At 37.4% G+C, this 22,270-nt stretch overlaps 1 protein-coding gene across 1 annotated transcript; it reads right to left on the reverse strand.

Annotated features, from left to right (window-relative positions):
* Positions 1–9,093: 9,093 nt before the first annotated feature.
* On the reverse strand, positions 9,094–10,514 carry LOC145153714 (Tetratricopeptide repeat (TPR)-like superfamily protein). The gene has a single exon (XM_079075491.1). It carries the CDS (start codon positions 10,386–10,388, stop codon positions 9,354–9,356), a length of 1,035 nt encoding a protein of 344 aa, XP_078931617.1. The 5' UTR covers positions 10,389–10,514; the 3' UTR covers positions 9,094–9,353.
* Between the last annotated feature and the right edge of the window lie 11,756 nt (positions 10,515–22,270).

Consider the following 22,270-nt stretch of genomic DNA (forward strand, 5'->3'; position numbering starts at 1 on the left):
AGAGGGTGACACATGGAAGACAAGTGGGCACACTTGACCCACTTGTGGGGTTAATATCTTCTTAATATAAACTAATGATTTTTAATTAATAAACTCTTGAGAAATAAATAAAATAAGAGTTCTGGGGGTTAAAAATGATAAAATATGGATTTTAGTGAAAATCCCACGTTAAAATCATGAAAAACGGGCTTAAAACGAAGTCGTAGTCGAAAACCGGGTGAAAAAGAGGAAAATCCGAAGTCAGGAGTCATTCCGGATCTTGGCTTTCTTGGAACCGGAGTGGCTTGGCTACCGGAGTGGATCCGAAGGGAAGGAGAAGACTGCGGTTCGCTTGGCTGCGGTCGGCTTCGCTACGGTCGGCTTGGCTGCGGTCCGGCTGCGGCTAGGTGGCTGCGGTCTTCAGCAACCTTGGTCCTTAGTAGTCCCACTCCTTAGTCGTTGCGGTCCTATGGCATGGCTACACATGGGGACTCCGGTCCAAGTAAGGTTTGGCCCCTATAGAGGGACTTCGGTTCAAATGGGGTTTGGCCCCTATAGAGGGACTCCGGTTCAAGTAGGGTTTGGCCCCTATAGAGGGACTCCGGTTCAAGTAGGCTATTTTCCAAGGTATCTTCTCGTTTTGCATGGTTTTTCACCAAGTCAAGTGTCGGGATGTGCCAAATGATTCAAAAAGATCAAAAGAGGTTTTTGAGAGAGATTTGGGAGAGATTTCACATACTTGGAGAGATTTGGCATACTTGGAGAGATTTGGGAGAGATTTCACATACTTGGAGGGATTTCACATTCTTGGAGAGATTTCACATACTGGGAGAGATTTGGGAGAGATTTCACATACTTGGAGAGATTTGGGAGAGATTTCACATACTTGGAGAGATATCACATTCTTGGAGAGATTTGGGAGAGATTTCACATACTTTGAGAGATTTAGGAGAGATTCCACATACTTGGAGAGATTTGGGAGAGATTTCACATACTTGGAGAGATTTGGCATACTTGGAGAGATTTGGGAGAGATTTCACATACTTGGAGAGATTTCACATTCTTGGAGAGATTTGGGAGAGATTTCACATACTTGGAGAGATTTGGGAGAGATTTCAATCTTAGCCACTATTATCGTACAATCTCGTAATGCAAGGTTCGTGAACCCCGTTATGTTCCGTTTATGATTGTTTTAAGTCCCCGAAAGGGTCCTTAGTCGTGTTTTGATGCGTTTAACTCCCTTTTTAGGGTTTTTACACTGATAACACATAGATTTTTCGATACCCTTGAATTTTTTTTTTTTGATATACAAATGCCCATTTTTTATTCATAGAATAACTTCTAACATACAGACACTAATTAGATTCGACCGGTTTGACTTGTTTGACTTTGACCAGAATTTGACGGTTGTCACAATATCCCCCCGTTAGAAGGAATTTCGTCCCGAAATTTGCATTTTGAGCGGGACTTCAAGGGTCGGGGAATAGATGTGGGTATTTTTGCTTCATTTGGTCCTTACGTTCCCAAGTAAACTCGGGTCCTCGCTTGGCGTTCCACCGGACCTTTACGATGGGAATGCGGCTTTGTTTCGTCGATTTGACCTCTCGGTCCATGATTTCAACAGGTTCCTCTACGAAGTGGAGGTTCTCGTTGATCTCAATTTCTTCCAACGGAATGACGAGGGTCTCATCAGACAAACATTTCTTCAGGTTTGACACATGAAAGGTAGGATGGACGTGGTTGAGTTCATGTGGTAATCGTAGCTTGTATGCCATCGGGCCAATCCTGGCGAGGATTTCGAATGGCCCGATATACCTTGGATTTAATTTACCACGTTTCCCAAAACGTATTAATCCCTTCCAAGGTGATACCTTCAGAAGTACTCGATCTCCCACTTGGAACTCCAAAGGTTTTCGTCTCTTATCCGCGTAGCTCTTTTGTCGGTCTTGGGAAGCCTTCATTCGCTCTCGAATTTGGACGATCTTCTCGGTTGTTTCCCTTATGATCTCCGGGCCAGTGAGTGCGCTGTTAGGGACTTGCCCTTTTGCTAGTTGCGTATCGCCCACCTCGGCCCAGCACAAGGGTGATCTGCACTTACCGCCGTAGAGGGCTTCGAACGGAGCAACTTTGATGCTAGTGTGATAACTATTATTGTAGGAAAACTCAATAAGAGGTAAATGAGTATCCCAAGCTTTACCAAAGTCTATCACACAAGCCCTTAGCATGTCCTCTAACGTCTGAATGGTCCTTTCACTCTGACCGTCAGTCTGTGGGTGGTAGGCTGTACTCATGTCCAGCCTAGTTCCCATAGCTTTCTGTAGTGACTGCCAGAATCGTGACGTGAACCTGCTATCTCTGTCGGAGATAATGGATATCGGTACTCCGTGAAGGCGCACTATTTCTCTAATGTAAGTCCTTGTCAGCTTCTCCATTTTGTCTGTCTCTTTTATTGGTAGGAAGTGTGCGGATTTGGTTAACCTGTCGACGATGACCCAGATGGTGTCAAGCCCACCCGTGGTCTTAGGTAGCTTGGTAATGAAATCCATCGTAATCCGCTCCCACTTCCACTCGGGTATCTCTGGTTGTTGGAGTAGTCCCGAGGGCTTTTGATATTCTACCTTAACCTTGGCGCAAGTCAGGCACTTGCCCACGAAGGTAGCTATTTCAGCTTTCATGTTCGGCCACCAATACATCTTCTTGAGGTCTAAGTACATCTTGTCTGATCCGGGATGCACAGAGTAGCGAGTTTTATGAGCTTCGTTCATGACAACGTCCCTGAATCCACCAAATTTCGGTGTCCAGATCCGGTTCATGAGGCAACGAACTCTGTCATCCCTGACTTCAATATTTTTGTTCATTCCTCTTAATGCTTCACCTGTCACGTTCTCTGGCTTCAAAGCTTCCTCCTGGGCTTCCTTGATTTGTGCGGACAGGTGTGAGTGGATGGTCATGGTCAATACCTTCACTCGGCGGCCCGAGTACTCCTTTCTGCTTAAGGCGTCTGCAACCACATTGGCCTTTCCGGGGTGATAACGAATCTCGCATTCGTAATCATTTAGTAATTCCACCCATCGCCTTTGTCTCATGTTGAGTTCCTTCTGATTGAGGATATGCTGGAGGCTTTTGTGATCGGTGAAGATGGTGCACTTGGTGCCGTAAAGGTAATGCCTCCAGATTTTTAGGGCGAAAACTACAGCTCCTAATTCAAGGTCGTGCGTCGTGTAGTTTACCTCATGCGTCTTCAGTTGTCTTGAGGCGTAGGCAATGACTTTTCCTCGTTGCATTAACACACACCCTAGACCTTGGTTTGATGCATCGCAGTAAACCACAAAGTCTTCGGTTCCATCTGGTAGGGACAAGATCGGAGCACTGCATAGAGTTCGTTTTAGTGTTTGGAATGCAGCCTCTTGCTTGTCTCCCCAGACGAAGGTCACCCCTTTTTGAGTTAGGGTGGTGAGTGGTTTTGCAATTTTGGAGAAGTTTTGAATGAATCTCCGGTAGTAACCGGCGAGCCCTAAAAATTATCGGATCTCCGTGGGTGTTCTTGGTGTTGCCCAACTTTCAATTGCCTTGATCTTTGAGGGGTCCACATGGATTCCTTCCTTGCTGACTACATGCCCGAGGAAATTCACCTCTCGGATCTAGAACTCACACTTTGAAAACTTTGCGTACAATTTCAATTGCCTTGATCTTTAGGAGAGATTTCACATACTTGGAGAGATTTGGGAGAGATTTCACATACTTGGAGAGATATCACATTCTTGGAGAGATTTGGGAGAGATTTCACATACTTTGAGAGATTTGGGAGAGATTCCACATACTTGGAGAGATTTGGGAGAGATTTCACATACTTGGAGAGATTTGGCATACTTGGAGAGATTTGGGAGAGATTTCACATACTTGGAGAGATTTCACATTCTTGGAGAGATTTGGGAGAGATTTCACATACTTGGAGAGATTTCACATACTTGGAGAGATTTGGGAGAGATTTCAATCTTAGCCACTATTATCGTATAATCTCGTAATGCAAGGTTCGTGAACCCCGTTATGTTCCGTTTATGATTGTTTTAAGTCCCCGAAAGGGTCCTTAGTCGTGTTTTGATGCGTTTAACTCCCTTTTTAGGGTTTTTACACTGATAACACATAGATTTTTCGATACCCTTGAATTTTTTTTTTTGATATACAAATGCCCATTTTTTAGTCATAGAATAACTTCTAACATACAGACACTAATTAGATTCGACCGGTTTGACTTGTTTGACTTTGACCAGAATTTGACGGTTGTCACAAAAAACGTGCTATGTTAGATGAAATATTATAAGATGATTTCTATATGATTTATCATATATGTATTTTCTTACTTATAATGTATTGCGTAGAAATAGGTAATAAGGGTTAAATAGAATATAAAGGGAGATAGGTGATGAAAGATAAAAACAATAATAGGCCTTAACTTACTGGTACTATTGTACTAGACGATGACGTCATTTAGCGGAGTATAGATGACAACCATTAACTATTCTAGGTAGTTCAGTGAAATGATAGCAGGCTCGCAACATGTATTGTTTTTTAACTATGTGTTTACCAGATGTACTCTAAAACCTATTGACATGTATTGTGGGTGGATTCCCTAAAATAATATCGTGAATAAATAAGATGATCCCTAGGATAAATCCTTAGGAATAAATATAGAAGAAAACATACTAACAAGTATCATGGAGGAATCCCTGAACTAGTATTGTCAGCATTGATGATCCTTAGGGTAGATCCTTAAGAATAAAGAAGATAATGAGGATGGGAAATTGGGTTAATTGTTTGATAATTAAACATATTAACTATATTATTGTGGGGTCAAAGTCTTGTGTACTCATCAGGTTTCCCAACCTGACTCACTCAGTTTATTGTATCACAGGTAGCGATAAGAAAGATACATTCCACTGAGAGATTTAAAGAGTATAAAGCCAGTAGTTTAATTATTGTAAGACTTGTAATATTTCGTTATGCTTATGTTTCCGTATTGACTGTGACATCCCAACGTTTTAATATAAATAAACTACATTTCTTCGAAATGCTTTGATAATATCATTATCATATTTTTTGGAACAAATTCCCAATATTATTCCTCAAAAAGGATACTCTGATTTTAAATAAGCATAAATAAATCAGACTTTTCTGACAGTAAAATTGGAGATGTCACACAACAGCTCCCACTTACACAATTCACTAACATTATATGGTCTAATATTCACTAGTAATGAGTAAAGAGTATACAGTTAAATGTACATGTCATACTCACAACATAGAATTGTGATATAGCCCTTAAAAAAGTGATCAAATATTCTTTTGTTCTTATATATATATATATATATATATATATATATATATATATATATATATATATATATGGAAAAATTCAATAGAGAACCATAATTTTTGGTTCTCCAATGAACCAAATCTTTTTTTAAGTTCTAGAGCTTATTCTTTATCGAAAAAAAACTAAAAATATCTAAATTCATAACTTAACATTGTGAATGTTAAATATATTTTTCGGATTTACCGTTTGAATTTAGATTCACATTGTGAATTTTCAAAGATTCACATTGTGAATTTGACGAAATTTTTTTTTATCGAATTTGATATCATTGGAAAAATGATAAAAAGTTATGAATTTCTGTATTTTTAGTTTTTTTTTTTTTGACAAAAAATAAGTTCTAAAAGTTAAAAAAAAAATTGGTTCCTTGTTTAATTATGGTTCTCTATTAAAAAATAGCATTTGAATACAAATATTTGTTTAAATTTAGATTTTGGCGTACTATAGATAATATCATTAATGACAAAATTGGCGATAAAAGTAATAGGTGTTCTATAATTTGGTCCTGCAAGTTCAAACATTGCTAAAATAATGGAAGTAACGCGACATCCATATTTGTTCTACCCAAAGAAGATGTATTCAAGTTATCTACTCATTTTCATAAACCTAAGGTTATTAATACCAACGATAGGCAAAACGATAGTTTATTTTTTCACAATACAAATATGTTGATAAAATACCAACTAACCCTATATATATATATATATGTTTGATGTCCACTAAAAAGGAAAATAATCGGCAAAACGAAACTATTAACCACCCCCAAATTTGCCGTCCGTAGCATCGAATGAGTACATATATATATATATATATATAAACCATTTAAATTTTTATGTCTATTAATTCTAATTGGACACGACACGCGAGCACGTAATACCTATAATTAATACGGGTGAGCAAAAACCGAACCGACTAAAGAAAAACCGACAAAACCGCAACCGAAAAACCGAAACCGATACAAAAACCAATGGTGCAGATTTAATTTTTGCAAAAACCGAAGGTCAACGGTGCGGTGCGGTTTCTATCCAAAAAACCGGTCCACCAAAACCGAACCGCACCGCAAGCGTGTATAGTAATAAATCAATCAATGTATATTATATACATGCTATTTAAAATACTTATAAACAATAATATATTTATTATATGTTTATTTTTGTGTTTGTGTAAGACTATATGGGGTGCAAAAGAAATGTTCTATTGTTAGCCAAACGTACAAATCGATTACATGTAATAAGCATGTAACAAATTAAGTCAAAATCAACCAACTTTCAGTTATTAATTAGTTTGTGAGAGTAATAACATGTTGTATTTTAAGCGACTTACAATTTTTGATTATGTATTTTTGTTTTGAGCTGAAAATGAATGGTTTAAAAAAACAGCACAATACAAGCTTACATGCACATGGTTTTCAATTCTTACAGTTTTAAAAAACCGCACCAAAAAACATAAAAAACTGCACCGAATTCTAAACACGGTTTAAAACCGAAACCGCACCGATACGAACCGAAACCGCATTTAAAAACCGAAAAACCGAACCATTTCAAAACCGCACCCAACGGTTTTAAGAATGCAAAAACCGCACCATGCGGTTTGCGGTTCGGTTTGGTCTTAAAACCGCACCAAACAGCACCATGCTCACCCCTACTAATTAATACATTCAATCAACAAGATCTAATTCGTTGACTTTTAATTAATTAATTAATTAATCGACTAACTAAACCAATAAACATAATATTTTTCAACTTAAGTAAATTTGACAAATTTGCATGTTGAATTTAATCGAGTGAGATAACTTATGAATTAAATTGAGTCAGATAACTTACGGGACAAGTAAACTGAGGCAACAATATTTTGCAAAAATAATTTTTTTTAAATAGTTTTTCTAAAGCTTACTTTAATTTAAATAAATACTAAATTTAATAAATTATAACAATAAAAAATCACCTCCAAATTCAATGTAAAGTTGTCCAATTTTACTATTTTAGTAAGTTCGTAAAAATAATTTTTCAAAGATATTGTTATTAAAAGGTCACTTTTTTTTTCAAGGAATCCAAACATTTATAAAAACTAAAAGATTAAAATTTGTATTCTCTAAAGTCAAAAGGACATATATTTTTATATACATCCTATATTATGAAGTTTTAATAAGAAATTCTTAAAAAATGGAGCTATTTAGATATCATATTTTATTTTACAATAGTATAAGTTTTTAAAAAAATAATGTTGTAATTCATATGATTGAAAATGAGATTATTTAACAAAAATGATTCATAAATGTTATGAGTCAATATGTTTAGATCAATTGATTTGTTATGATTCAAACATATTACGATTGTGATTTAAAATCATATGATTTAAAAAAATATTATGATCCAAAACTCACAATAAAACAAAAACTTGATTTTGTTGAAAATATTCCATAATTATATGTTCTATTTGATCCTGATCCAAAATTCTATAAAGAATAATTTGTTTTGAACTAAAGTTTATACCTAAAAAAAATTAGCACGTTTATGAAACTTAAATTTATGATCTAAAAATACTTTCTTTCAAAATATTATTATTATTAATCTTTTATGATTCAAATATTTTATAATTTCTAAACTATACATTATATTTTATAATCCTTAAACTTTACACTCAAACTTTACGCATCACCTGTCTTTCAAAAAACTAAAACAAAATTAAAAAGTAAAAATAAATAAATAAATAAAGAATACACAAAAACCTAAATTGAATTAATAACATTATGGAAAACAAAAAAAAAATGCTTTTAAAGAAATTAGAAAAGACAAATAAAGTAAAAAGCATTTAAAACAAGTTTAAATATATTAAAAATAAGAAAATTAAACAAATAAAACAAATAAAAACTTTAGATTGTAATATCACATCATCAAGTCCGTATTAATGTATTTTGTTCGACTGATGTGTGTCGCATGTGATCGGAGTCATATTTAAGGACTGGTTTAACATTGGAGAAGTGATTCCTACACAACAGTTTTTTGTCATATACAACAATTTATGCATTATAGAGTTGTACAGTACAATATTTTAAAATATCAGTTATTATGTATTGTGTATTCGGACCTCATATTTGGAATTGTATTCGAACCTCATATTTGGAATTGTATTCGGACCTTATATTTAAAAATGTGCATTAATATTAATATGTATTCATCCACAAAACTACATATTAACAAGTACAAGTACTTCTCAAACTCAATGATCGATAAAAATCGAGAAACAACACTAAAGTCAAGGTTTCAATAGTTGCGGTTTTAAGACAAAACCGAAACGCATACCGCATGCATCGATTTTTTTAATCTTAAGCCGTCATGTGCGAGGTTTTAATCTCAATGATTGAATTGGATTTTTTTTTAATCCAATTCAATATCTAAGTTGGTTTATCAGTATACCATATAAGACATAATTCCATAACACCCATCGCAAAAGATTAAGGAACAAATTTCGGTTTGTTCTTACACCATATAAGACACGATTCCATAACACAGGTCGCAAAAGATTAAGGTGCAAATTTCGGTTTATTCTTACCATTTGCCTTTCATCTCCTTTCTTTATGGGTCTATCAAATTTCTCCTTGAATCCATTAGATGTAATCATGTAATTCATTTCTAGAATCGACAGAATGAAATAATATTCTAAAGATTTCAATCATGTTTTAATGGCAATCGTTTTAACTTTTAAGCACATCATCTATTGTTTTTGTTTTAAGCACTACCATCTATTGAAAAGCAGACCATAACATCTAATGAATATACGTAACAAGTTCTACCATTTAACATATCTCACTAAACAATATCCCACCAAAATTTAAACCTTACTAGAACCATAGATTTCCAATTGACCCAAATTGAAACAAGACAAGATTAAGCCTACTAACAAGTAAATCACCATAATCTCCATATAACCAAACCATAAACAAAAAGCACAGCAGTGTCGCAATAGAACCTTTGCTATACATGATTTTCCACCATCTTTTTAATCAACTCTTGGAATAAGCTCTTTCATTCTCCACCTTCTGTGCAAAAACCTTTGTTGCGACCATATTATCATCAAAATATCTGGTATAAGGATGTCCCTTAGGAACAAGCCTTCTGTACTTTTCAAAACTCTTCTCAGCATCATCGTTCTTTCCTAACAATGTGTATATAATGCCTTGACATAAATAGGGCCTAAAATCTCGAGCCTCTTCTTTGGATAAATCCTGATAAATCTTTAAAGCATCGTCATAATCTCCTTGGATTACACGGATTTGAGCTAGCAGAAGCTTGAAATCCCTCAAATCATCTTTCTTCTTTTCTTTCTTACACTTCTCCATTCCCTCGATGATTCTTTTCTCCACATCTTTCAAATCATTGGGCGATTCTTTAGCGGAAGCAGCCATTACCAAACCATGGTAAGCCTCCACGCGTAAAGGGTCTTTTGCTAGAATCTGTTCAAACCCTAATTTCGCAGAATCATGATCTCCGCTGTATGAATGCAAATGATACTTGAGTAATTGCCATTCGCTGTCTTCAGGTTCCAGGTTAATCAGCTGAGTGAGAATTCCAATAGCTTCATGAACCTTTCCGTTCTTAATTTTCAATTCCATTAGGGATTTCAAAGCGTTGATGTCTTCAGGGTGAGAGCAGAGATGTTCTTCTAGGTTTTTTTCCTCTTCTAGTGATTCGGAGTTGGTATCGGCGGTTTCTACGGTGGCGGGAGGTGGAGGTGAAGAGACAGGAACGGCAATTGCGGGTTTGAGGGTAAAACGCGAGAAGCAAAGTGCGGTGACGGCGACACCAGTGATGAAGGTGGTTTTGAGGAAGGATAATGGGGTAGGGTTTACGATTTTTGTCACTTCTGGTTTAGGGGTTTGGTAGTTAGGGTTACGGAAGGAGGCTTTGATGGGTGTTAACGATGAAAACGATGTTGTTTTCAGGAAAGCGATGGATTTCGACGAGGGGCGGCGGTGATGTTGGAGGGAGAGGGGGCGTGGGAGGTGGCGGTAGGTGGCATTTGTAAGAGCCAATTCCATTGGTTCGCTAGGGCTGGTGGTGATGGTGGTGGTTGTGACAACGGCGGAGGTGGCGGTCGTTGAGAGGGAGAGAGGGGAGGCTAAACCCTGGTAGCGGCGATAATGGTGAAAGTGTCAGAATATGCTTTGAAGATATAAACCCCAGAGTGAATAAACGAAATCACATTTTTACGTTTTAAGCCCTTCTAGTTTTGAAAATCAAAAAACTGAATAATAGTGTGTAATCTAGTAGGAGCCAATTTGTAAAACTTGAGACCCGCTTCTATTTAGCGAATTAGGCTGGAGGGAGTGGTGTCATCGAAACCGCATTCCCTCCACCGTCACATAAGCGTCACGTCATTTTTTACCACACAAGTTGGTTTTTTTGTCACACCAAGGGAGTGGTGCCACACTTTTATTTTATTATTATTTTTTGTTTTTTTAGCTATTTTAATTAAAACTTATTTTTTAATAAAAAACATAATTTTTCATTACTTGAAAATTAAAAAAAAACATTACATTGAAGATTCAAAAAACATTACATTGCATTACCAAAAAAATAAAAATAAAAAAATAAAAAAATAAAAAAAAAACGAAAAACACACACATGACATTAAAATAATCCTAGAAACTTAAAAAAAAAACGAAAAACACACACATGACATCGTATATGTTGTTAAATATAGGTGGACGATTAAGAACGTTGATGTCGTTAATCGAACCAGGAGAACCAAAAAAAACATGTCAAATCCACAGATCTTGTGATGCAACTGCTTCAAGTATGACCGTTGGGTGACCATGATCACCTCGGGTAAATTGCCCATGATACGACGTAGGACAATTTCCCATGCCCAATGGAGACAATCTAAGCTTCCTAGCATTCCAGGAAACCCGTGCACACTAGCATGATGAGCTTGCAATTGTAAGATGTCATTACGTGTAGGCTTACGTAAATATTTTGGACCATAAAACTGAATCACAGTTTGGCAGAAAAAAGTGGAGAATGTCTCGTGCGATCCTAGCATACATCCTAAAACTTTCGTCTAACGCATCAGGCGGAATGCCATATGCTAACTGAAGAAGTGCGGTCGTGCATTTTTGTAAGGGAGTGAAACCGGGTGTACCTCTAACATCGTAGTGTAACATCCGGATTCCCTGGTATGTTATTTAATTATTTATTTATTTTGAGGTTCATTGATCTACTCGACGAGTTGGTGTTATAACTCGTCGAGTAGAAGCGTGGTGGCCACGTGGGTTTAATGATCTACTTGACGAGTCCGAGAGTAGACTCGCCGAGTAGGCGCTGGGAGTGAAAACCCTAGATCCCCGGGTTTGAGACCTATTTAAAGGCACTTATAGCCTCCTTTGCGGCCACCTTCCCCAGAGAGAAACCCTAACCTGCCCTTTTCGTTGCATAGAGAGAGAGAGAGGCCATCTTGAGCATTCTTGGGCTTTTTTGGAGGAAAGATTGGAAGAGTTGGTGGATCTAATCAAGAGGAGGTTGTGGATCTTGCATTCTTCTGTCATTAGCTGCTATTTAGAGGTATAAAGCTCTCATCTTGACTTCTTGTTTGTTGGATCCCATTTTTGGGAGCTTTTAGGGTTTTCTTCCAATCATCTTGTATTCTCGAGTTATTTGAGCATGGTTTGAGGTTAGGACCTCAGATCTGGTCTATAAAGAGGCCTTGAGAGCCCAAAGATCCAAGCTTTATTGAGCTAGAGGCAAGCTCATGTGCATCCAACCTTCTTTGGAGCTTGTAATGGCATATTGGAGCAAATATGTCATGCATGAACGTAAAGATCGAAGCTTTACGTGACATTCGAACCTAGGGAGTCTAGATCTAGAGTTTGGAGTGATAGATCTGCCCTAAAACGTCTGTATGGGAATATAGACTGGATGAACTCGCCGAGTCCATGAACCGACTCGACGAGTCGCTTAGGGTTTATACCGATAAGTATGAGCACGTTGTAACTCGACGAGCTGATGGGCCTACTCGACGAGTAGAGTTGGTTTTCATAAGGTCTCTGAGGGAACGAGGGGACTCGACGAGTCTTCCCTATGCACTCGATGAGTTGAGTCAACATGGACTGTTGACTCAAGTTTGACTTCTGTTGACTTTTGGAGTTTTGACAAAATGTGAGTAATGGAGACCATGGAGGGGTATAAGGGTCTTTTGCCCTTACCAAGAGTTAAAGAGGAGTTAGTATGAAATTATTAGAATTATGGTCTAATTAGAGATAATCATCACATGTATTAGGCGGAGGTTAGATCGGTGATTCGTGTACGAGGTGTATTAGCTTGCTCGCTTCGAGGTGAGTCTTCTCACTATACTTTACCTAGAGTGGTAACTATGTGTGACCAGAGGGTCTTATGTGCTTGCTTGAGTTATGCATTTTATGTGTGATATATATGTGTTGTATGTTATATTATGTGATACATAGACCGGACCGGAGGGTCCAACGTATTATGAGACCGGAGGGTTCTCAACCAGACCGGACCAGAGGGTCCAACGAGCCATGTGACTGGAGGGTCCCACTGAGACACGTTGACCGGAGGGTCTTACAGAGCTATAGCCTCGAGCGGCTAGTTATTGTGCGGGGTATTTTGGGGAACTCACTAAGCTTTGTGCTTACCGTGTTATGTGTTATGTGTTTCAGGTACCTTAGAGGATCGCGGGAAGGCACCGACTTGATTGTACACACACACCTGAGCTGGAGATTATATTTATTGTGGATCCTGGATTTGTGAAAAACTATTTTGAAATATGTTTTGACATTGATACTTGAGGTTTTCGAGAATTATGATATGTGATTGTGATAATTAAAAATGAAAAATTTTGTTTGAAAATTTACGTTGTTACAAGTTGGTATCAGAGCCTGGGTTTGAGGGATTCGGACGCACCTTCGGGTATGTCTGGACTCAAACTAAAGATTTGAGAAAATTTCTCAAAAGAAACAATTTTTCTAAAAACGAGCAAGAGTTCTAAGAGAAAAATGAGAAAGAGCGGTGTGTACAATCAGCCAGAGCCCGAACGGTGATTTCCCAAAATACCCTTACTTTCTGTGTTATGAGATATATTATGCATGCTAGAGGGTATAGGTATTTCATATTTTAGGACTAGAGTGGCCTGATTTGTGATACCTTAGCCTAGGAGTTACTGCTACCTGTGATTTGCTTTGAGGACGAGTATGTAGCAGGAATGAGCTAATGAGAGTAGGCGGTGTTCGGCGAGATATAGAGTACTTGCGATCTGGAATCCAAGGAGGAGGACTTGGGGTGATTACAGACGCGGTGTGAAAGGTAGTATTGGGCCCGTACTACTGGAAGCACCGGGTCGGTGAGCAGTCCAAGTAAGAATCCTTGGGATGCCAAGGAACAAGTAGGGGAAGTGATCGAGTGTGAGTATACTCGAGCGAGTCTCTGATTATTTTGTGTTGTATTTCAGAGGCATCATGGTGGGTACGCGCCATAACCCAGGGGGCAGTGGTACCAGTGGTACCAGCGACGATGAGATTCGGAAGATGATTCATGAGGAGGTGGCCGCAGCCATCCGAGCAGAGATTCCCAAGATGTTTGGGTCTATCAAGACCACCCTGATTGAGACATTTGATGAGCGATACACTGCTGTCACTAAGGCTGCTATTGCTGCAGCCACCGCAACTGTCGTTGCTGCCAGGCCACAGGGGGGTGACTCGTTGCTGTATCGGGAGTTCAGCAACACGAAGCCACCCGACTTTGATGGGACTCAGGATCCTATTGTCGCGATGAGATGGATTTCTGATATCGAGGGGTGTTTCTACACTTGTTATTGTCCGGAACATTTGAGGGTAGAGTTCGCGTTGAACCAGCTTCGCTTGGGGGCGAAGGATTGGTGGAAGTTTGTGACAGCCAGTTTCACTCCTGCAGAGCACACTGCAGTGACATGGGAGAGGTTTACTATGATGTTTCGAGATGAGTATGTTCCCCCGGTGGAGAGGGAACGGTTAGCCCATGAGTTTCTGTCCCTCAAATAGAGGACAGAGTCTGTGACAGTGATCACGAGGATGTTCCATGAGAGGGCGTTGTTCTGCCCTGAGCACGTGTCTTCTGAGCAGGCACGCATGAGCCGATATTTGAGCATACTGAGGAGGGACATTTGTGAGTTCGTGGCGAACTCGACTTACCGGACATTTTCCGAGCTCCAGGAAAATGCCCAGAAGAGGGAGATCGAGCTACAGACTCAGGCTAGGGAGGAGGCGGAGTCTCAAGGGAGGGATCTGTTGGATTAATGTCTAAGTCCATAACTATATTTGGTATGTACTTGACCCGACTCGGCATGGTCCATTTGGGTTGCACTTCACCGACACAATTTATATGGATAGTCTTTTGAAAATAGTATATTTATGATTTATATTAATATATTATAAGTTCTAATATATTAATATATAATCATATTATTTAATTAGTATTGATCAAGAATTAATTAAGTGATCAAAAGGAACTAATTAAATATGGACTCTTAGATATATATATATATATATATATATATATATATATATATACATATATATATATATATATATATATATATATATATATATATATATATATATATATATATATATGTATGTAGTGGGCCAAGTTCATTTAGGTTGGGCTAAGTCTTCATGGATAGTCCATGGAGCTTTAACCCATGGATCCTAGGAAATGAAAGGTCATGGGTATTAGGGTTTAACCCTAATCCTCCACACTATATAAAGGGTCTTATGGTTCATGAAATTAGGCTAGTGGCTAGTGTGGATACACTAAAGAGGGCAATAACCGATTTCATAAGTGTGAGCCAAGTATCCATATTCTCTAAAGGTTTTCCAAGGTGTTTTGGTGATTTGTGATTCCACTTGAGGCTTCCACACTATTGGGGCTAAGCTCTTAAAGTTCAAGACTTCAAGCTTCATTAAAAGGTATGTATTCTAACTTGTTATATTACCCAAGTATCAAGGATTGTATGCTAGATAGGGTAATACCTTGGAATATTAATATTTGCATGTATAATAGAGAAAACATAGATCCAAGGTTTATAGGGTTGCATGTACACCATAGGAGTGTTAGAATGCTCAAAACCCAACAGTGGTATCAGAGCCATGGGTTGTTTTATGTTATATTCATGCAAATGTTTGATTTTCAAAGTTGAAAAAAAAAAAGAAAAAAAAACATGAAGTTTGTCAAATTTTAAGATAATTACTTGTTTTGTGAAAAACTAATTATTTGTAAAATTTGAATAATTTGTTATATGAGTTGAATTAGGTCAAATTTAGTAAAAGATAAAATGATATGATTATTTTATTAGTTTTAAAAGTTTGATCTAAATGTTTTAAGGAGTTACAAATTTTGTCATAAAATTTTGGAGATCAAAAGTTTTTTTAAAGTTGTGATCTTAAGTGTTTTGAAACCTCCATAAGTTATGGATATGAAAAGGTTTTAAAAAAAATTGATTCAAAGTTTTTATGGAGTTACAAAATTTGGTGTTAATGTTTTAAAGAATTCCATAACTTATTCTTAAGTTGTGAAACATGAAAAGTTTCATCATAAAACAAGCATTTAACTCCATAAGTTATGGATTACCAAAAGTGTTTATGTTTCCTTGATTTATGAGTTAGTTTAGATTAATGGAAAAAAAATTGTGTTTTAGTTGTTTTCAATCTTAATTAATCTAGAAGTAGTTCATAAAATGTGTTTTTGTAACTTGTCCTCAAGTTACATAAAAGGTCACATTTATGAATCTTAAAACTCATAAAAGTGCCATAGGTTACATAAAAAAATGAAGAGTCTTTTTCATTAAATAGTATTATTACTCCATAACTTGTCCTCAAGTTATGGATATTTAAGAGTCACTTCTTTAAAAGTGTTATTAAAGAATAAGAGGTTACATAAAAAATGAAGATTCTTCATTTTAATGAACCATTAAACTCATAAGTTATGAAATGAAAAGTTTTGAATAGTTTCAAAAACTTGCCCTCAAGTTTTGGAATTTGTAAAGTTTTCACTTATGAATACTTTAATTCCAAGTTAAGCCCTTAGAATTTTAAAAGTTAAAATTCAACCCTTATACTTTATAATATTATAAGTTAATAATATTTATATATATGTATAAGAGTAAAGTCGTCTTACCATTAGTAGGCCTCATTCACGAAGTCGGTCTATAAGGGGGGTATAAGGTTACTGCATATAAAATGGCAGTTTAATGGGTGTCCACTCTCACCCACCGCTTCCTTGACCGGTGGAGGGTCGTTAGCCGAACGGTTAGGACAAGGACTATAATTCTCCCTTCATTAAAAGTATTAATGATAAATACTAAGTAACTAAACTCTTAATAATACCCAATCTTAGTTACTTAGGAAAATGTGAATTTGGTGTTAACCCATGAAATTACACTTTGCACTTTGCTTAAGTCAGTTAGTGGAGCGTGTGTGGTTAACCGGCACACTAGCTTGATTTAACAAGGTAGGCAAATGGTAACTTAATGTTTATCATAGTATCGGTGGAGCGTGTGTGGTTAACCGGCACATCGATTGAGGGGTAAATATTAAGGGTACCAAGTATATTTGCATGGTTATTCACACCTTGTTTTGTGATCCTCGGCATCCCAGTCACAAAACCTGAAGGGCACACTCGAGATTGAAACATGCCTTTGAAAAGTTCAATGAATCTCAAAAGAATCTAGGAGTTTCAAAACCAATTAAAACCTAATAATACATTTCGTTTATCTTGGTGGAAATTGGTGAATCGTCATTCACCTACCTTCAAATATTTTATAGCTTGGATTACGGCATACCTCTTCCAAGTTATAAAATAGTTTGTTGGGTCCTAGCCTTAATATTTCATATTGGGTGTTATATTAAGGACTTTAGATCAACTATCTTGAATATCTCCCAAAAAGATGTCTGGTTCAGACATCTATGATCCTCCCAAATCTCTTGGAACTTCACTTCCTCCACCTCCTCCAATTATTCTCCCTAACCCACAAGTTCAAGGTCACTCAAGCCCTATTGGCAAGCAAGGTCTATGTGTGATCGCATCTTGGAGATGAAGTCACATATTAACAAGCCGGGAGAGTTGGGTGTCAAACTCTTGAGAAAGTTGGTGGTTCAATCACTTTCTAAGTCACATAGTGAATTCCTTTGGGACTACTATGAAACAGACTATGACATGACCCTTAATGATCTTATCTATTTGCTTGGTGCTGCTGAATCAACAATAATTTGGAGCACTGGGAGAGCAAATTTGATTAGTATATCAACTTCCCAAGCTACCATGGACATTAACAATGGTAACATTGGATATCTAGAAAAACCTTCTCTTCCCAAGGAAAGGGATTGACCATAGTCAACTAGGTTGACCAAATGGTAAAGAGAAAGGCTAAGTCTGCGATAGTCCCATGTACCATTCCCAAAGAGTCCCTATGTTTCTCTTTCCAAAGGAAGGGGCATTGATTGCGAAGCAGCCTATTTACCTGAAAGATCATAAGGTTGATCAAGTCAAGAAGATTGACTCTACTTCAGGTAAAGTCCACTATCTAACTCTGTTAAATTTTTATTCTGAGATTCTTGTTACATGATGTGACTGGGTCACATGTTGATGTTTTAAGAATCAAAGAAAAGTGAAGAAACTTAAAGGAAGTATATGTTGATTCTGATCGCGAAGATGGATCTCGATCGCATGGTTCTGTGATCAGAATTTTGAGTTGTTGCTTAGGAGTTATGATATATTGCTTAGGAATAGATAACAACAAAGTTTTTCTTGTGCTTTTGCACTGTAAGGATAGTTTTTTCCGCAAAGTTTTTAAAATAAAAGGAAAAAAATTTTGATTTTATTTATTTTAAAATATCCTTACAATGGCATTTGTGAAAAAGAAAAAAAATTGTTGCTTATATGATTCCATTAATAGCAAGAGTGGAAATATGGATTTGATTCTTTCATTTGTGGTAGTGTCTAAATTTTCCAAATAACGAAAGATTTTCATCACCCAAGTTTCAGTTGGATAGAAACTTGGAATCATGCAAGTTGTATAGTATGATGAATGAGAACTTTCAAGCATTGGAAAATTAAGACTAATTACTTGTTCACATGGATGTATGAGTCAAGTAAAGGACTAAGGGATCGAGTACACATTCTTGTGCACTGATCAAGCCCACCACAAATGTAACTTGAGTGACACATCTTAAAGAAGGTTTATTAACACTAGTGAAATGTAAGAGTAAAAGGTTTTCTACTCTTGTACATTTGAATTTGGTAAGTTGTGATGTTTTGGATAAAACAGAGACCAACTTAGGCCAATTGTGTTAAGTGTTTGTTGTGATTAGAATCCACACTATCTCTTGAATATTTGGCAAGAAAGTCTTATAGGTCAAGGAGACAGTGGGAGTCTAAAAGATCCTGAAAGGGTTTCAAGAAGTAATCAAGAATAAAACCTGTATTTCATCACTAGCACACAACTAGAGATTTATAACCTATCGTGTTGACATTTCTGTGCCCATTCCAGTTAAGTTGGCTATACATTTGAGTTCTACATGTTCTCAATTGTTTGCATAGCTACTTGGAAGCAATGGCAGGCCCTTGAGCTGCCAGGTGGCAAGAAGTTAAGATTGCACAAGTTCAATCCATATGAGTTAGGATTTGTCACTAACCTAGTCTTGTGATTATGGTTTGACAAATTCACATGGATAAGAACACATACACCATAAAATCTAAGTGTCATAAGGTTTCTCTCCGATTCATGAAATTGATGGTGAGGAAATTCTTTCACTAAGTAGATTTTAAGTAGATAGCAATTGTGATATTTGCAGTTCTCAAAGTCGTTAGTGGAGCGTGCGTGGTTAACCGGCACACTAACATGGACCTATGAGAAATGGCAAAAGGTCTAAACAATTGAGACTATGATTATGGCATCCCTTTTCATAGTTCTGAAATTGTTTAGACACACCTGTGATCTATCTAAGATAAGGTGTATGATTTTGATAAAGTCTTATCAAAGCAATCTAGTATCAGAAATCTGAACTTTGGTAAGAATGTCAATAAAGTATTGACTTCTAGAGGTCCAGCTGTTTTCTGGATACATGTCAAAGCTAGTGGGAGCATAAGTGTTATGCTAATAATCATCATGTTAGTGGGAGCATGATAATTATGATAAGTATTGCAAGTTAGCAATGTTAATTATAGAAAACAAAAGTTTTAATTCGTGAGGTTGCAGGGGTTGAAAAAGTTGTTTTGCTATAATTAAGGGAGAGGAAATTATACTTCATTTCAATTCTAAAAAGCTTAGATTGAGTTTATAATCATTCTAAAGAGCTTATATTGAGATTTTAATCACCTTTAGTCAAGAATATATATATGAATTTCATGTTGGATTGGTTCAACTTAAGAAAATTCTATATATTGCGTTCTCAAAATTCGATTATGATTACGGCATCCCTTTTCATAGTCAAATTTTGAGAATATGGCAAACAAAAAATTATTATGGAAAAAGACTGGTCTAGAACCATGTCTTTATGTGAAACATCATGAATCGTGTCCCATTTACTTTGGGTACAAGATCGATTACATGTGTTATAATATTTATCCTTTCTGAATTTTCCAAATGCCTTGGGGCATTAAGGGGAACAATGTCTAGAATTGGATATGACTAAAGTGATTAAGCAATTGTCGAGGACAATCTAAGGTTTACCAAAGATTGGTTGCTCAAGGACAGTGGGAAGTATACTGTTAATATTAGAAGGACCATATTGACATAGTCTGAAAAGAAGCAACGCTTGTTCAGAAGTGGTAGTCAAAATGGGAATATAGAGTTGTCTTCATAGGTGGAAGCAATCTGTGTAAGGTTAAAGAAACTAAATGCAAGAAGCATGTTCAAAGCAATGTGCTTTGAATTTGAGACATCGTTTCCATGGAATTGCTCTCCATTCCTTTTACCTTCGGGATAAAAGCGATATCTGTGGGCCCTCGATGATTTAGTGATGACACATGTGAGTGCTTGGCTAAGCCAGGACTGATTTGATTTGTTCAATCAGTCAGTCGTCATAAATCGGAAATCGGGAAACAACAAATGGACAGAGAGAATGATTGATAATCCATGTCTCAGTCCATATGATATCTAGAATGGAGGAATATATGATCCCTTATCTAATGGACAAGTCATTGACAAAGGTCAGAGTTCATTGACAAGATCAGAGTTCGACAGCGGCTTTAAGAGCTACGATTGCCAGTTGGTTTTTGAAGTCATACTCAATAATAGTTTTAGACTTATCCAAGTGGGAGACTGTTGGATTAATGTCTAAGTCCATAACTATATTTGGTATGTACTTGACCCGACCCGGCATGGTCCATTTGGGTTCCACTTCACCGACACAATTTATATGGATAGTCTTTTGAGAATAGTATATTTATGATTTATATTAATATATTATAAGTTCTAATATATTAATATATAATCATATTATTTAATTAGTATTGATCAAGAATTAATTTATAATTAATTAAGTGATCAAAAGGAACTAATTAAATATAGACTCTTAGATATATATATATGTGTAGTGGGCCAAGTTCATTTAGGTTGGGCTAAGTCTTCATGGATAGTCCATGGAGCTTTAACCCATGGATCCTAGGAAATGAAAGGTCATGGGTATTAGGGTTTAAACCTAATCCTCCACACTATATAAAGGGTCTTATGGTTCATGAAATTAGGCTAGTGGCTAGTGTGGATACACTAAAGAGGGCAATAACCGATTTCATAAGTGTGAGCCAAGTATCCATATTCTCTAAAGGTTTTCCAAGGTGTTTTGGTGATTTGTGATTCCACTTGAGGCTTCCACACTATTGGGGCTAAGCTCTTAAAGTTCAAGACTTCAAGCTTCATTAAAAGGTATGTATTCTAACTTGTTATATTACCCAAGTATCAAGGATTGTATGCTAGATAGGGTAATACCTTGGAATATCAATATTTGCATGTATAATAGAGAAAACATAGATCCAAGGTTTATAGGGTTGCATGTACACCATAGGAGTGTTAGAATGCTCAAAACCCAACAGGATCGGCGGCCGGCACAGTCTCAGCCGGCAGCCAAGCGGGCAAAGCCCGCTGATTCGAGATCTGGGGGCCTGAAAGGCCGCACTAGTGGGAAGTGCAGCAAGAGTCATGATGGGGTGTGTAGAGCGGGGGTGTGCTACAAGTGTGGCAAAGAGGGGCATATCGCGAGGGATTGCCCCAAGGGGTTTGCAGTTTGCTTTCACTGCAACCAGACTGGCCATCGGAAGGTCGAGTGCCCACAGCTGCTTCAGGGATCAGCGCAGGGAGCTGCACCTGCTGCTATTCGAGCTACAGAGAGTCGGCCAGCGAAGGCCGAGGCACCGAACGCTCGCAGGAGAGCCTTTCAGTTGACAGCGGAGGAGGTCCGCGCAGCACCCGATGCCGTGGCTGGTATGTACTCTTTTGTTATTCTATTCTAAGTTATTGTGCTTATATTGTGATATGTGTAGGTACTTTTCTTGTGAGTTCTGTACCTGCCTTAGTGTTATTTGACTCGGATGCGAGTCGATCGTTCGTGTCATTAGCGTTTAGTCACCACATCAGTATCAGACGTGAGTCGTTGAGTCGACCTCTTAGAGTTTCTATAGCCAATGAGCGTGCGGTGTTTGCCACTGATGTGATCCGAGGATGCGTACTCGAGATTTTTGGTGTTGAGTTTCCGATACATCTGGTGCCGATCGCGATGGGTGACGTCTGTGTCATTGTGGGCATGGACCGGTTGAGTCGGTACGAAGCGGTAATCGACTGCGAGCGTCAGATGGTGACCATACGAGACCCTTGTGGGGGAGTGCTTACAGTATATGGCGAGGGTACCCGATCTGGATCAGCTTTCTGCTCTGCTGC

Source organism: Lactuca virosa, chromosome 1 (genome assembly GCF_052849685.1).
Source record: "Lactuca virosa cultivar CGN04683 chromosome 1, Lactuca_virosa_CGN04683_v6, whole genome shotgun sequence".
Classification (NCBI taxonomy): Eukaryota; Viridiplantae; Streptophyta; class Magnoliopsida; order Asterales; family Asteraceae; genus Lactuca; species Lactuca virosa.

Coding starts and splice junctions, on each gene's coding strand:
- LOC145153714 (XM_079075491.1), bottom strand. CDS start 10,388: ATGGAATTGGCTCTTACAAATGCCACCTACCGCCACCTCCCACGCCCC.